This window comes from Acanthaster planci, linkage group LG06 (assembly GCF_054643075.1).
Source record: "Acanthaster planci isolate LZ-2023a linkage group LG06, COTS_SCS, whole genome shotgun sequence".
Classification (NCBI taxonomy): domain Eukaryota; kingdom Metazoa; phylum Echinodermata; class Asteroidea; order Valvatida; family Acanthasteridae; genus Acanthaster; species Acanthaster planci.
This window is the reverse complement of record NC_141782.1, coordinates 13,163,301-13,179,076: the sequence shown is the minus strand read 5'-3', so window position 1 is coordinate 13,179,076 and position 15,776 is coordinate 13,163,301. Positions and strand designations below refer to the sequence as shown.

Below are 15,776 nucleotides of genomic sequence, written 5' to 3'. Positions count from 1 at the left end.
TGTTTATTGCACTGGGCACCAGACACAAAAAGCAGTATCAGACTAATAGTCGACAGCCAATCAGCGCACAGAATTAATGGTAACAGAGCACAAAGCTGATTGGCCAACGTACTAGTACACGAAATTGAAATATACTTGCATGTAGACTGTGACAAAAACTCGACAGAAAACCAGTTCCTTTCACGTTTTGTAATTCTCTTTACAGATTTTTTTACCTTCGAGTACATGCCGAAATGGCAGAAGGAGAGATGATGGATTATGTGGACGAGGTTTACGAAATGGATTGCCCAAAATTTGTCGATTTTACCGTTCCCCAAGATGTGGACGACAACGCTGATGAGTGGTTCAGTAAGTAGGGGCTTAGTGCATGCTGGCATGGCTGGTCCAGTTCTCCCTCAATTGGACATTTATTTTCTCATCGACGTCCTTGATAACAATTCATACAACAATTTATATATGTTTAAACAGATTAGTTACAAACAGTATATATTTAAGTTCACACTGTATGTACACATCCTCAAGTAAAATTTTGCTCTCACAGGAAAATATGATTGAAAAGTGTTCAAGCTGTGGATTTTCCCAAAGAAAAAGAAGCTAACCTCAAATTCGATGAAGCCTCATTGGAAATACTGCCATTGTATGGGTGATTTTACACAATGGTCCGGGTGACGTCAGGGTAGAACTAGAAAGGCATGGGGTCCGGATAGCCCCACTAGTGTGGCACGGACTCTCACTCCCGATCCATCCTTAGCCACACATCCGTAATTTCGTGTCGGCGCACTGAACATTTTCGGCACACCCACTTATCATCGTGGGCACAATTTCTTTTGCACACGAACATGATTCTTGACTTTTCCGCTTTCTAAAAACTGTTTATTGAATGATTTCACTCACGTTATTGAGGTATTTTCCAGTCTTTTTGCCTTTATTCATTCAATCTAACAGGCTCAATTTCACAGTCGCCATTTTTAAAATAAGATCGTTGAACAATACGTCACTTGACCCCTCATCGTCTCGACGGCTCTTCCATGTCAAGACATCTAAACTGCTGCCAAAGTTTTGGAAGAGCCCATTGGAACATGTAGTATCTTATCGCTCAGTCCGTTTATTACATATTTCTGTCCGTCCGTGCTCTTTACACAGCACCATGCACACCAACGGTGCTATCACATTGCCACTTACCACAATGGGGATGCGAAATTAAAACTTTACCGATTACCAATAATATACAAAATTGCCATGAATTAAAATGTCAAAATGGCTGTTGTTACAGTCACTGTAGTGTGACTTCAAATTTCTGTAGTTAATGTACATGTAGTTGATTGATTACTTTTCTTGGACCAATTTTTTAAAGTGATGTCTCAGTGGATGCCTATAAAATGCAGTTCTAGAAAAAGATACTTTCAATTCAAAAATTAATGTAATAATTGTGTACAAATGGGTTTTATTTGTGCAATTCTGCCAACAGTGCCATACTTTTTGGGAAAATGCCTGCACATTTGGGAAATCGCACTCTAAAAGTACATGTACGTTTGTAACATGTGGCAACTGCATTGCAAATATTTACTCCACACCTTCACATACATATATTTTAACTTTTTTGACATGATTTACAGACTTTGACCACGAGAATGGAGTGCCTCTCCAGCTGGATGAAAACGCCGACCATACCACTTCCAACAAAGCTCAGAATGCTGCCGAACATTCACAGCCACAGGGGTCATCAGAGGTCTTGACTTCGGTTGAGCACAAAGCTTCTTCTGACTCTGAGACATATGAGATGTCGGCTGACAGTGTTGAAAATGGGCCGGCAGGTAGGTTTGAACATGTAAATGTACACATGTGTACAGTGAACCTACATGTACATGTACATATATGTACATAGATCTACATACATCTTGTGCATTGCATCCCATAAGATTTCATATTTCATACATACATGTATGTTGTGTGTACATGTACTACTACACATGAACATGAACATGTACACACTTGCAACTAATATACAGTACATGCACAGGTAATTGGCTGTACATGTCGTGGTAAAACCCTTCTCTTTCTTGCTTTTTTATGAAAGTCTGTTTATCTTAAAATTGTTACATGTTTGTAAATTTTTGTTTTATGTACCAGTCTAGATTCATTGTAAAAACTTCACACACAATATTAAAAAGATGTGCATGTATACGTACACATACATTGTACAGTATGTGAGATTTAAGTACGTAAAAATGTATACATGTACCAGTATGCCAGGTACAGCATATGGGCAGTAATTAATTGTATGTAACATCTATGTATTTTAATCAACATCTGCATACAAACGTTAAAACCGAGTTCCCTTATCAGTTGAAACAATGCCTTATGACGTTATTGATGACATTCGTTAGATTATGGATAGTTGTCTTTTGTCCATGAACTTCAGATGAAAGCTATCAACCAAAATACGTGTGCATGTAACAAAGCTGGCCGAGTTTTGACGATCCCTCATTAATACATATGCTTCATCGCGTGTGGAAAATTAATAATGAATTGTCTACAAAAGAAATTTCACTAGTATTTACATGTACCACCTTATCAATTGCTCTGAGACAGAAAAGGCATCCTTACTTTCGTGTCCATCGTCTGTATCTGTACAAACATGTTTAACGTACATGTTGCTCACTTCTGTCCCTCAATGACAGTGTCCGAGAGTGTCCTGTGCCATGACAGTGACAGTACATCGCAGAAATCATCCGTATCTCTGGCAACCGAGACGTCCTCATCCTGTGCAGATTCCTCCGGGACCGAGATGTCGACCGATAGCCTGGAAGACAAGCCAGAGAAGCCCATAGCTCGCAAGCAATACCCGAATATTGTCACCAGCTTTGCCAACAGAGATGAAGTTAGCACCACTGCGGGCACCAACCAGAGCAAAGCGGAAAAGAAAAAGTGGGTACATGTACATGCAGTATATCATCTTTGGGTAGCATTTCTTATACAATGTCTCTCTCTTCTTTGTTTCTTTGAAGCATACAACCTTTCTTGACATGTATACAAGTACATGTATGTACCACTACGTATACTGCTAGAAATGTACATGTACAGTGTACATTCATTCTGTAGAGTTACAAAGCCACTTCAAATCCAAGCAAAACAACACAACAGACATAAAATTAAAAAATATAGGAATGAAACACTGTATAAGAAAATGAATACCAGAATTAAGGGTCTTAGGAACAAGAAATAATCACAATTTAATTATATTCACTCGACAAAAGAATACTCCTGAGATTGAAAAAAAAGTTTACATTACAAAGTCAGTAAATTAAGTGGTTTGGTCATGGCTGTGAAAGAGGAGGTACCTTCAGGGGTGGAGCGTCGCAAGAGAGTTCTTGCCTTGGTCTTGATGGCGAACTGGGGTGACTTTCGAGATCCCGTACGTGCGCCGGTCCCACAGGACTGCTTGACAGGTTGTTGAGCCAACTGGCGGGAACTCGGGTTCGTGGACCAGTAGAGAGGGTCAGGTCACAGGGCATGGCAATGGCGAGGAGATTGAGGAGACTATGGCAGGATATACAGTACATGTACAGTATGTAGGGCTGTCAATGAACATTCATGATGCCTGATGGAGAAAAATGGCATAGCTAGTGAGGGAAGAGCCTCGCCCACACCCCGGTAGCCCAATGCTCAGAATCCAACAAGGGATGAAATTCATGAAGTTTTAAAGTCCAGTGGAATATTCTGTGACCATTTCATTATTCAGGAATGTGGTCAGCTTCCGGCATGAACAACTTTGAAACCCTTGACTGGGCCTCCACTTACTACTTTACATAATCTTCCAAAAACTTAATCTTTGCGAATTCTTAACAGCTATTTCCCCATTTTGTAGCTTTCATGTGATGTATGCCATAACAAATTGGTACAAATTGACAGTTGAACAAAGTTTGGGTACATTTAAAGCTTGGATATTTTCATATTATTCTCACTTTCCATTGGTTCATGTGTACTGTATTTACCTTGTACTTTACATATTTCCTGAGTTTTTCAAATAGTTCTTTGAGCTGAGAAATTTAAAATATTTTAGATATGCACGTATCATTCTGGTCCATTTAATTTTTTTGACAATGTATCCATTTAATCTTCAGGACTCGTTCCCGGCAAGGATCTGTGGAAGTCGCACCGAGACCAGCGCGCAAATCGCCCAGACTGCATACCCGCCGCTCTGCCGAAACGATAAGGACCAAGCGCACCTGTGCTGCCTCCTCCGAGGCCGTCAAGAGGCGCTCAGCCAACTCGGCTCTGGGTGGCCCCTGCAGCGAAGCTGCACCCACAGACCAACCAAGCAGCAAGCGACGAAAGATGTGCAGTGAGGCGTGCCCCAAGCCGAAGACAAAGACCAACTTGACCCTCCCTACTACTCCAACCTTGCTGAAGTAAGTCTCTCCCTTCACCCCATGTCCTGCAAAAGGGTTACTTAAAGGGTTACGTATGCATGTATATGTATTTAGGATTTTGAAGATTTAAGGGAGGCAGAGCCAGTTCAAGTGGCTTGATGTTCCCTTGGAAATTAGAAAAAAGTACTAAATTCTGTTCTTCTGCTGCACTGTGAAAGGTTTTTGGTGGGTTCCTTGCAAAGTGAAAAGTGGTTTCCCAAAAGTTCTGATACAAACCTTGCCAGAATGCTCATAGACCTGTATCAAGTTCAAAAGCAACGTGGCTTGCCTGCATTGCTTACCTGTGACAAGAGTTCAACGACATCCTTTTGATACCCTCAGCTTCTGTATTTTTTTGACATCTGGAAACTTTCACAACTCGGACAATCTGTTGTTTTAAATATCAGGTATATTTGGATTGTCAATGTTTTTACATCCTTTTGATACCCTCAGCTTCTGTATTTTTTTGACATCTGGAAACTTTCACAACTCGGACAATCTGTTGTTTTAAATATCAGGTATATTTGGATTGCCAATGTTTTTACACGTAAACATACCTATTTGTGAATTCTCAATTATTGCTAGTCATGTCGAAATACTTCCGCTTGTACTTCTATCAGACGCTGCATGGCGAAGCCCAGCACCCAGGCCAAATCCTCCGAGGAGCTGGAGCTAGAAAAAATTGCCCAGTTCCAGCACAAGCTGGCGGCTAGCCGAAAAAAGGCGGCTTTGTCATACAAGGCTGTCAAAGAGGCTGCTCCTGTCGTGGCAGTGCACAAAGGCATCCAGTGCACCAAGCCAGAGGAGTTCAAATTTGAGACGGATGCCAGACTGAAGAGCCATCCGATGGAGACCCGAAATGACAGAAAGAAAGAAGACTTTGTCGGAAATCTGCGGAAATATGTGCCCTCTCCAGTAAGTACACATGCGTGCATTGGCATACAGTGACAGTCCTGTATGATTTTATTATAAATATTCAAATACATGTATGTTGTACATGTTTGCAACACTTTTCCTTGTATGCCCTCACCCTCCAAATCCTACAAAATGCAATAGAAGGGTTTGGCAGAGCTGCCAACCAGTACGATTTTATTACGTATTCTATATGATTTTTCAGTGACAATACGATACGATGATTTTTCTCAATAAAATACGATTTACCCCCCAAAATAAGCCTTGTAGTTATTTTAGAGTGTGCACGTTAGCCTCAGTCGTTGGTGATGTTGGAAATGCCATGCAAACACATGCAACATGCATGATGCAGTGTCCATCCACGAGGCCCTCTATTGCCCATTGCTGCTTCGTTTGTGCAGTTCGTCTGTGCGCATATGTAAAATATGGATGTATAAGCAAAATCATTTTGGGCCCCAGACTATGCATCAAGCTTGCTCGATTGTTCTTTGTTGGGAATTACCCAACAGTGAAGAATAGGATTTTTTTCGGAAAATAGAATTTTTAATGTAAAATCATAGGATTTTTGGTCAAGTGAGGTTGGCAGCTCTGGTTTGGAGGAATTTACAGGATTGAAGGTTGTAGCTGAACCACTGTTAAAAAAAGATCGGTACTATTGATTTCCTAGAGAGTAGTGAATTTGGAAAGATTTGGGAAGGTTCAGAAATGTGTAGGAATTAGGATTGAGCATCATGATAATGTCATGTTTGATTTCATTTCCAATGTTTTTTTGCCTTAGTCGAAACCACAAGGCCCCACAAAGCCGAAACCCTTCAACTTCTCGGACAGCCGTAAGCGCACCCATGAAGAGTCCTTTGCCGGAGAGAAGAAGGGCTACGAGTTCAAACCGACCGCCCTAATGGTCAGCCAGTTCCACACCAAGACCCCTGATAGATTCCGAACTAAGCCTGCCGCGGAACTTAACAAAGGTGACAACATCTGTTCCAGAACAAAAGGGAAACCAATATCATTTGGCCTTCTTGACGAGTCGGCCATCGTGAATTGGAAATGAGGTTACCTTTTTTTATTTTGGGTACCAAAGAATAAAAGTTCATTGCAGATGAATTTCATTCACGATGATGGATATTTTAAATCGGCTATTTATCATATCTGAATGTTTTGAGCAATATAAAAAAGACTAAAGTAAGGCATGGAACCCAAAATAGTCTGGCACTGACACCATCCCCATGTAACAGATTACACTGACAGAGATAGATTCAGGGAACATGATCAAAAATTTCCTTCTGAATATGACCTTGTGACTGACTGCTGGCTAAGAAGCCATTCACAGGACATTGATGCCCAATGACATTGACTGGATGCCCAATGAAAATGTTTGCACAGTCAAGTTGATTTTCCTTTACAATTGCCCTTTGCGAGGGAGAAACTGCCTTGTTTCTTCAAGAGCAGAGTTTGTGCCAAGCATTCAGCCATGGATTCAGTGGATGTACAATTTACATGTAGGGTTCTGGGGATTTCCCCAGTCAGGTTGTCTTTATAATTATACTGTGACCTCGGGATTGTGGTGCAGATTTCACGTATGATGATACAAGTATGTGGGTTTACGCACAGTGTGTGCACATTTACAGTGCGTTATCTAGATGTCACACGGTCAGTCAGAAGTGGTTACTACATGTACATGTACCCTGGTAGTATTACTTTTTGGCCTGATCAGTGAAGCTTAAGCTTGGCAGTTCTTCAGAGGGTTTTGTGGAGAAAAGCACACATTACACCTTGGTACACTTACATGTACATTGTACATGTATATGTACAGTACCCAGTCCCACAACAATGACTTTGCTTGGAATTACATGTACATAGTCTTTTATTTGCCCACTTATTTTCCATTGACAATTTTAAGAAATACAGTAGGAAAATCAAGCTAGTTGTGACATCAAGCACTGCATGCACATGTTTTCCTGGTTTGGATGCAATTCTCAAAGTGTGTTTCCTTCTTATCCTCAGAATGCTTGCCAAAATATATGTTGAAATCAGATGATGCAGGACTGTTAGGGTTACAGTAATTGCCGGATGGACCTATACACTCTGACATCAGCAGAGGGACTAGACCGCTATGTGTTTTATGTATTCTTTAAGTCCAATGTACCGTATGCACGTACATGCACCTACATGTGTACACTGTACAAGGCAACATCCCCTTAGCTAAATTATAAATTTGGAAGACATTTGTCTCTCGACATTTACGTAGTACGTTAGGATGCCACATCCTGGAAATGAATACTCACAACTTTTCTTGGGCTTCCAGTAAGTTAAGCCATATATTTTTATTGTAAGAGGTATTCACATGTACATGTACGTGTAAAATTGTAAATTGTTCCATAATCATCCTACATGTACCATTGTGCCCCTTAAAAAAAAACCCATTCACTCATGCAGAATGGAAGAGATACAACCTGTGGGTGAAAACAAGTTCCTAAAGGTAAACATACATGTACCTACCGGCACATGCACCTAGTAGTACATACAATAGGGGAAAACACTGGCATGCACTTATGGGGGCACCATACTTTGTGCGTAAAGACCAGTTATGCTGGAGACATATTCACATTTTTGCCCTGCACGTGACCTTTCACAGTCTCAAACTGCAACATTGCTAATGCTTGTGACTTATCGTGGTATTTTGCAGGACCTGAGCCCGCCAACGACCGGCCTCAGAAGGTCAAACTGACCCAGCCCATGACCCCTGCCCTGGAGTCAAGAAATCGACGTCGACCAGTCACCGCCATCAGCCAGGCACAGCGGGAAGAGCAAGAAGTGGCTGAAATGAAAAAGTAAGTCGGCTGCTAGTTCACAGAGATAACAAATCAGAGTTAAAGTACTTGCTAGTGGATTTGAAGGAGCTTTTGGTCCGTGTAAGCTTGATTTTACGTTGTTATTGAGCCCTTGGGTTGATTCTTTCTTATCAAAAATGTGCTTGGTACTAATGTTTGAATCCATGTACATGTATGTACACATTTACAAGTACATGTAGGTATGTACAAAGTAGAAGATGTCTTTCTATGATGTCTACTTTCATGACTTGTTACTGGCTTGTTTTTAATTTCTCTGTCATTAAAACTTGTCAGAGAAATGAAATCTTCCATCTCTGACATTCTAATACATGTAAGTCCACTGATAGTTAAAAAAGGACCTGGTTGCTAAGATGTTTTAATTGAATTCTGATTTTGGTTGTAAATTTGAAAAGACACTAGCACATGCATTTTCATCAGAGACACAACTTGACGGAATTGACTAAGCACAGAAAAACAGCAGCTAATGGAAATGTTGCTCAGTCATTTCTTTATCTGCTAAGCACTGTGTTATGTATGACACCTATTTGGAAATAGCTAGTAAGCCAGTTTGGTTTCTACCTGAGGCAAAGGTCATTTGTGATAGAAACACTGACATCACACTAATTTGAACAGTGCATGTGAGACAGTGTAAAACCGTACTGATAGAGCAAAGCTTGCATGCGTTTATAGATCAAATGACATACATGAACGACGCACTTCACTTAGTGCTTATGGTGTTGAAATAGCAAAATGGCTCACCAGTCACTGGATCTTGGACTTCCCTCTTCTGCAGTTACAAATTCAAGGCAAGGCCTGTGGATCCCCGTGTCATGAGCAACATCGGCATCGGTGTGAAGACTACCAGCCATAAGGAGCCCACCAAGCCTGTTGGCTTTGACCTGGAGATCGAGAAGCGACTACAGGAGAGGGAAGCCACCAAGGTACACGACGAGGAACGCTACGAGTTCAGGGCCAGACCGCTGCCTGCCAAAATACTGGCTGGCCCCGTGGTAAGTTTGTCAGGCACACAAAAACCCTTTTAGGCTGGAAAGTATTGTCCAGCCTTCAAAATCCTCCAACTTCCTCCAGGTAGAAATGAGATGCGACATCAGTCCACCAGACTGTTTGGTTATTTCTTGAATCTGTACGTTGGAAGGGAAACCACTGCCTTAATTATTCAAAATCCTCAAGGAGTTTCTGTTATTACCCAAATAAAGAGATATTGTCAGTGCTATTCAGGAGCAGTAAGGATCAGTTCAAATTATAACCTAGGCCTAAATTTGCGCGTGGCTATGAAGAAAACTAACAAAAACTCTCCTAATTCACATGATGAATTTCTAGGGATCTAGACGGTTTGGATCAAAGGACTGTGTGATGTAGCACATTTGGTATTACATGTATGTCATGTTGAGGTTAAGCTTCCTGCCTTTTTTTTAGGACAAAGAGAAAGTGCCTTTCAGGTTGCAACGCAGTGGTGGATTTTCTGAAGATTCTAGAATGGGAGACTTCTGACAAGCTTAGTGGAAGCAAACCAGCCAATCCCTTTCAATGCTTTGCTTCCTTTTGAACATGTGAACATTTAGAGCACAAATCATTTCACCAAAAAAAACCCCAAAAGGATTGGTAAATCTTTACTACCACTTTAGTGCTTGTCTGGTTATCCTATTACTTTTTTCAGACTGAAAGTCAAAATGTGTTAAAATCCTTCTTCCTTAAATAGCACATAATATTAAATTTTTTTATTGCAGGGAATCGCCGAGGCAAAATCTGCACCTATCACTTTTCCAAAGTCCCCAGCATTTGCCCTCAAGGAGCGAGCCAAGGTGCGAGAAGAGAGAGAACGAGAGAAGGAGAAAGAGCCTCAGGTTGGTTGAGTTGAAACTTGATGGCATGGCTAGAGATTGAAGCACTAGATGACTTGACAATAACACTTCACACGTTAGAACATGAAACTCAATTCCAGAGCTTTGTACTTTCTGCTAATCGCTGCAATACATGTGCGTTAAGATTTGACTAAAACTAACCACAATGCAGGGAGCTACATGTATATTTAATGGCACATTGCTTTATCACAGAACTGTAAACTTAAAGTGCTGATTCCCTGCTGGGCAATGTAAGACTTGATATCCAAAACAGTTTTTCTCATAGGTTGGTTTACCTGACTTCAAGGCGTAAGAAATAACCTTTAGATTCGTACAACCTGCCACACAACAAATTTCAAAACTTCAACATTTCCTACCCTTTCCTTGTCCAGCATGATAACTCCCATGTCATCAAAGCCAAGCCTGTCATCCACGTCGGTGTGCCGTTCGTGCCCAGCGTCCAGCACAAGAAGACTGAGCCTGAGCCCTTCTCTTTTGATGAGAAGATTCAGGAGTCTAAGGTCCGCAAGGAGGTCAAGAAACAGGAAATGTTGCAAGAGGAAGAGAAGGTAAGCTCAGCATTAGCGCCATTCACATATCGGCTGCATCAAATAACCTTTTTACATGTACTTTAGCACCTGAGAATAAAAGTCAAAGCACTGAAACAAAACTTCATTGCTAACAATGGCATTTATACGGGTGAAAAATTTAAAATTTGTGAATATTAAATGTTTTAAGCCAAATTTTTTAAAAAGTGTGCTATAGAACCCCAAATAGTCTGGCACCACCGGATTTAATAGTCATTGAGTAAAAAGTACCAGCAATGAAGCAAATGGCTTCCTTATGAATAAGGTCTATTCCAAAGTGACTTGTGGGATAAGGAATGTAGTATTGCTTACAATGTGTATCCAGAGGGGGTTGAATTGGTTTATCTCAGGAGATGTTGACTTGAGTTGCTGACTGAGAATCTTGTTTGCAGTTTGTTTTTTTTTTTTATTTGAGACTGGACTTGACTCAGAAGAAAATCACCTGTGGCTTGAACAAATTGGACGTGACTATTGCTGGAATAAATCACGTACATGTACCAGAAAAATTGTGTCTGTGACTTTATGCAAAATCAAAAACTCTCTGTTGTCCTGATAATGATGATTTGTCAGAAGAAAAAAAAAGTTCATAATATTCATTTAGCTTACCTCAGGGATGTTTATTTCATGCTAGATTTTTCTCTTTCAAAGCCAAATAAATACATGTGTCACTGACTACACGTAATTGTGGTGGTCCCTGCTCTATTGGATTTGAGTCAGCCAGCCAATCCTGACCAACTCGATAGTCGAGTGGTTAAGACTTGTGAATTAATGAGCAGGAAGTCATGGTCTTGAATCCTTCATGTACAGTACCTGAGCCTGGTCGTTACACAGTGTGTTTTTTGGCCTCTCCTTGACCACATTGAGAATACAGCATGAACATTCATGCCGATGTGAGCGTAAGACCTCAGAATACATACATAGAAATCAGAGTATAACTGGTAGCCTACACACATCGTGATGGGGAAAAGTAAGCAGACAAGGCAGATGTACACATACATGTATTTTGCAAGTCATACACAAACATGTTGGCCACATTGTCAATCAATCAAGGATGTCAGAAAAGTGTTCAAGTACCTGTCCCATAGTGATCATATTGTCAGATACTGTACATGTACGCATTGTAAGCTTGAAAAAAAATGACTTGGGACTTGAGTGCTAAAAAATGACCTGGTTACAGCACATTCCTCACCTAACCCAAACCCAATTCTGAACATTTTGCCCTTGTAAAAAAATGCCTGTTCCTCACACCTGGTACCATATGTTGTAAAATACCCCCCCCATGTTTCCACAACCTGGATGCTCTGCTGAGCACACAATATATTCATTCTTTTGCAACGTTTCCATTGGTGTAACATACATGTACATGTATTTGGAATCCGTGAAATATTCTGGAATCTTTAGTTTGAAGTAGAACTTGCGATTACAGTAAAGTCTCAACAAATTTTGTCTCTTTGGAGAATGTTTGAGAAAAATTCTGCTTGGGCTACCTTGTAAGTCTTCCTTGAAATCATTGCCACAGACCTGTGCTAGACTTTGTAACTGATTGTACATGACCCATACATCTATGGTATGAATTTGTGTTTGCTTGGCTAGTCACTTGTTTTAATGCCGTGGTTGGTGGATATGAGTTCCGTAGTTTTTGTCACCAGAACCTTGCATCTATGACATGTATTTTAGGAGTCATTTTCAGATGTTAACATTAACTATAATGACTGGCTTTTTTGCAGGCGCGCCAGTTCCGTGCACAGCCTTTACCAGATCTCAGCTTGTGCTCAGGCGTTCCTGTTAAGAAGGTCAAGCCACCTACTCAGTTGGCCCCTTTTTGCGTGGCCGACAAGGGTGCTGACAAGGCTGAAGAATGGAGTAAAAAGGTATTGTAGGTTCCTTTAGAACTTTGCTCTGAGGATGATACCCTGGTGGAAGCCTACATGTACGTGTTTCTAAGTGATGTTGTTTGCTTGGTCAGATTTTACAAAGTAAAGCCCGTTTCGGACACGGCCTACTTTTGTCTAGTTCCAACAGGTCAGCTACATGTACCTGATGCCACCAGGCACTGTGAGATCTTACAGTGGTATTCAGATTAAACTGGCTCCCCACCTTCTTAGCAGTGGCAGTTAATTCTGCTGTTCTTGATTGTCTTACACCTGTTAAAGTGTCATAATTACATGTTAGTGTTGATCTCTGCTAACCAGATGGAAGAGGAAATCAAAGAATGCAAGCGTATGGCCAGTGCCTTCAAGGCCAAACCAGCCAACATTTTGTACGAGGAACCGTTTGTGCCTGAGAAGTCAGCAAAACCAATGACAGGTATGCTCAGCAAGATTTCATTTATTTGAAAAGGTGCTATTGCTAAGAATAACCAAAGATTTTTTTTTGCAGTAGAGTTTTGCTGGACTCAGGCCAGGTCCCCATATTTTTTGGCCAGAGTCCAAGTCCATCACAAAAAGGACTCGAGTCGAATTTGGACTCAAATCTATAGTCTCAGGACATAAGTCCTAGAAGAGATAAACATAATCACCGCGGTGGATGACAAATACAGTAAAAAGAATACAGTAAATCGATGACTCGCGGTGTCGTGTTGCTGGTAGCGACGTTTCGGCTGCTAGTGCTGCTAGCCTTCATCAGGCATAAGTCCTTTCAAACGCAAGTCAAAGTGCAGACTTAAGTCCTACAACACTTCACCAGGCATTCAAGTTAATGTTTATTTCTTCATTTCCTCCTACCCTCCTCTCAACGTCCCCCTCCACCATACCAGACATCTCCAACTTCACCCTGAACACAGAGCGGCGAGCTGAGGGCCGCAAGGAGTACGAGCAGGCCAAGTTTGAGCGGCAGCTGGCCCAGGAGGCTGCCCTGTCCCAGCGGGAGGCAGAGAAGGAGGAGGAGCTGCGGCAAGAGATGACCCGCCAGCGGGCTGAGGCCGTGCACCGGGCCCAACCCGTCCGGCATTACAAGGCCGTGGAGGTCCTGCCCAGCAGCAAACCCCTCACCCAGCCCCATACTCCAAAGTTCTCTAACCGCACGAGGAGGAGCACCCACGTTTGATGAACTTGGCTGGTTTGAGTCAGAATGGGAATCCATCTGGTTTAAAGGATTGTTTTTAATTTCTAATGCAGTGTGTGGCAATTTGTTTTAGGTGGATTAATTCCTTTTTAATATGCCGTGTTCCTGTGAGTCTTGGAGATAATGATAGTGTATTAATTTTGCACAGGCATCCATGTAATTAAGCTCTAAATATGGACTATTCTCATCGCAGCATTCATGGCCTATGATCGCTATTCAGTTCTTGCAATGGTTTCCCGCACTAACAATGTAAACAGAATCTGTAATGATAGGATACAACTGTGCATAAATCTAACTTCCTTACTAGTCTGTGAAATTTATACATGTACTCTTATTCCCCAAATTTTTAACACTGTAAACAGAGATTCTTTACTCCAACTAAACAAACATATGCCACAGCTCTTATCCTCTGTGATCAGCCAAGAATTTTATTATGCTGGTAATGTTCAGTCATGATTTCCTCCAGCCATGGCTCACATTATGATTTCTTCCAACCGTGGCTCGCATTTTGCACTCTCCCTTACTGTTGTATCATAGAACGCTGTCTTCCTCTGTTGTACATATGAAATTTCAGCTCTGTTTTCCATATCAGTTCACTTAGTGTCATTGACACTGAGCTGTTTTTCTTAAAGGCGGAGTGCCTTGACGTTCATTTCCAAAGTGAACTTGTGCATGGGGTTTGATTGTGCTTATTATAAACCGAAAGAATGATTAAAGTAGCGGAAGTACATGTATATGAAATAAATCGCTGTTTGTTGTGAGCAGGCAGCAGAGTCTTTGCACTGTCCCAAGATTTGGCTAGGATCCCTACAAAGCTATAACGTGGTATGAAAGAGACTCTGTAGGAGAAAAGGTTGGCAATTTCTCCAAGAGTTGTTATTGGTTGGCATGTTGAAATGGCGGGCCAAGTTCAAACGTTTAATCTTTTGTATTCCCTACCGTTCCGTGGAGGCGTCTGTGTTATTTTTACCCTTAAGATATTTGCGCTTCATACGTGTAGGCATTTTGCATGAAACGTACATGTGCATTTGCATACACGTAGTGTACATGTATATGCTTAGTACAAAATTTTGCAACAAATATAGCTCCTTAGAAACTAGCCCACCTTATATGTGCATACTTTATCTAAATCCTGGACTCTTAGGAAGCGGCACAACTAGCAAATCGAGACCCAAAGTGTAGAATTTCCTCTTGCATTGAATCCAGAGGCATTCTTTGCCATTTTCTAAAACAAAACATGTATCTGACTTCGTAATTATGAACAAATTCACAGTCTATTCCTCAAGTTACAATCAACAAACAGTTACCAGATGTACATATAGTTTGTACGGCCGTCAAAGCGTACATGTGCGCTTTTGCTGGATTACATGTGGACCTTACCTGCACGTCTCTCGACCTTAGCGGAAACTGTCAACTGTCCAAATGCTTGCTCACATCACTCGTCTGAAGGAATGCAGTGAAAGAAACCAATGAATTTTACAGCACTGTTCTGCTGCAGCTAAATACATGTGTACTGCACTACGGAATACGAGCGCTTTAACTCAAATGCTCAGTTAATTAAGATGCATTTTTTTCACTAATTTCATAGACATTTCCCTTGAAAAGCAAATTTTGATGCTAGGACGAACCCGTAGTTAGACGTTCCTTTAAATGTGTTTTTGTCCTAACGTTGTAATCATTCCGATTTGGTATTTGTAGTAAATAGATAAGTGTACAATTAGTGTAAATAGACTGGTGCGGTGCGTGTCCTTCGTATTAATTGGCCACTGTTTTAAGGAACACGGAGGTTTTAAAATTTGGTGAGCTACGATGTTATGTTAGCATAATGCAAGATGGCTTGTTATCGAAAAATCCTTTGCAAGGTGTTAATAATAAACACAATGGACCCGATGAGGTATTTTACCCTAAACGGTGTTGTCATGTCTGTTTATACATGTGTCGTTTTACTCGTGTTTTGAAAAGAGAAATTTGTAATATTGGTTCCTCACAAGTCTGATACGAAGGTACACCGTTACTTTGTTTTTGTTTTTTCTTCAAGCGGCTAGCACTTGCAGTTGAGTAGGCCTACAGACTTCGTCAGTTTACTGGTGCCGTTGAGTAATGGCTTTG

At 41.1% G+C, this 15,776-nt stretch overlaps 1 protein-coding gene across 1 annotated transcript; it reads left to right on the top strand.

The window, feature by feature from the left end:
- The first annotated feature begins 107 nt into the window (after positions 1–107).
- On the top strand, positions 108–15,576 carry tpx2 (TPX2 microtubule nucleation factor). Its single transcript, XM_022252418.2, has 13 exons — positions 108–348; positions 1,617–1,814; positions 2,682–2,928; positions 4,125–4,412; positions 5,033–5,327; positions 6,103–6,292; positions 8,011–8,155; positions 8,949–9,165; positions 9,904–10,020; positions 10,410–10,586; positions 12,332–12,475; positions 12,797–12,911; positions 13,360–15,576. The coding sequence occupies exons 1-13, from the start codon at positions 234–236 to the stop codon at positions 13,647–13,649; spliced, it is 2,538 nt and encodes an 845-aa protein (XP_022108110.2). The 5' UTR covers positions 108–233; the 3' UTR covers positions 13,650–15,576.
- The last annotated feature ends 200 nt before the right edge of the window (positions 15,577–15,776 follow it).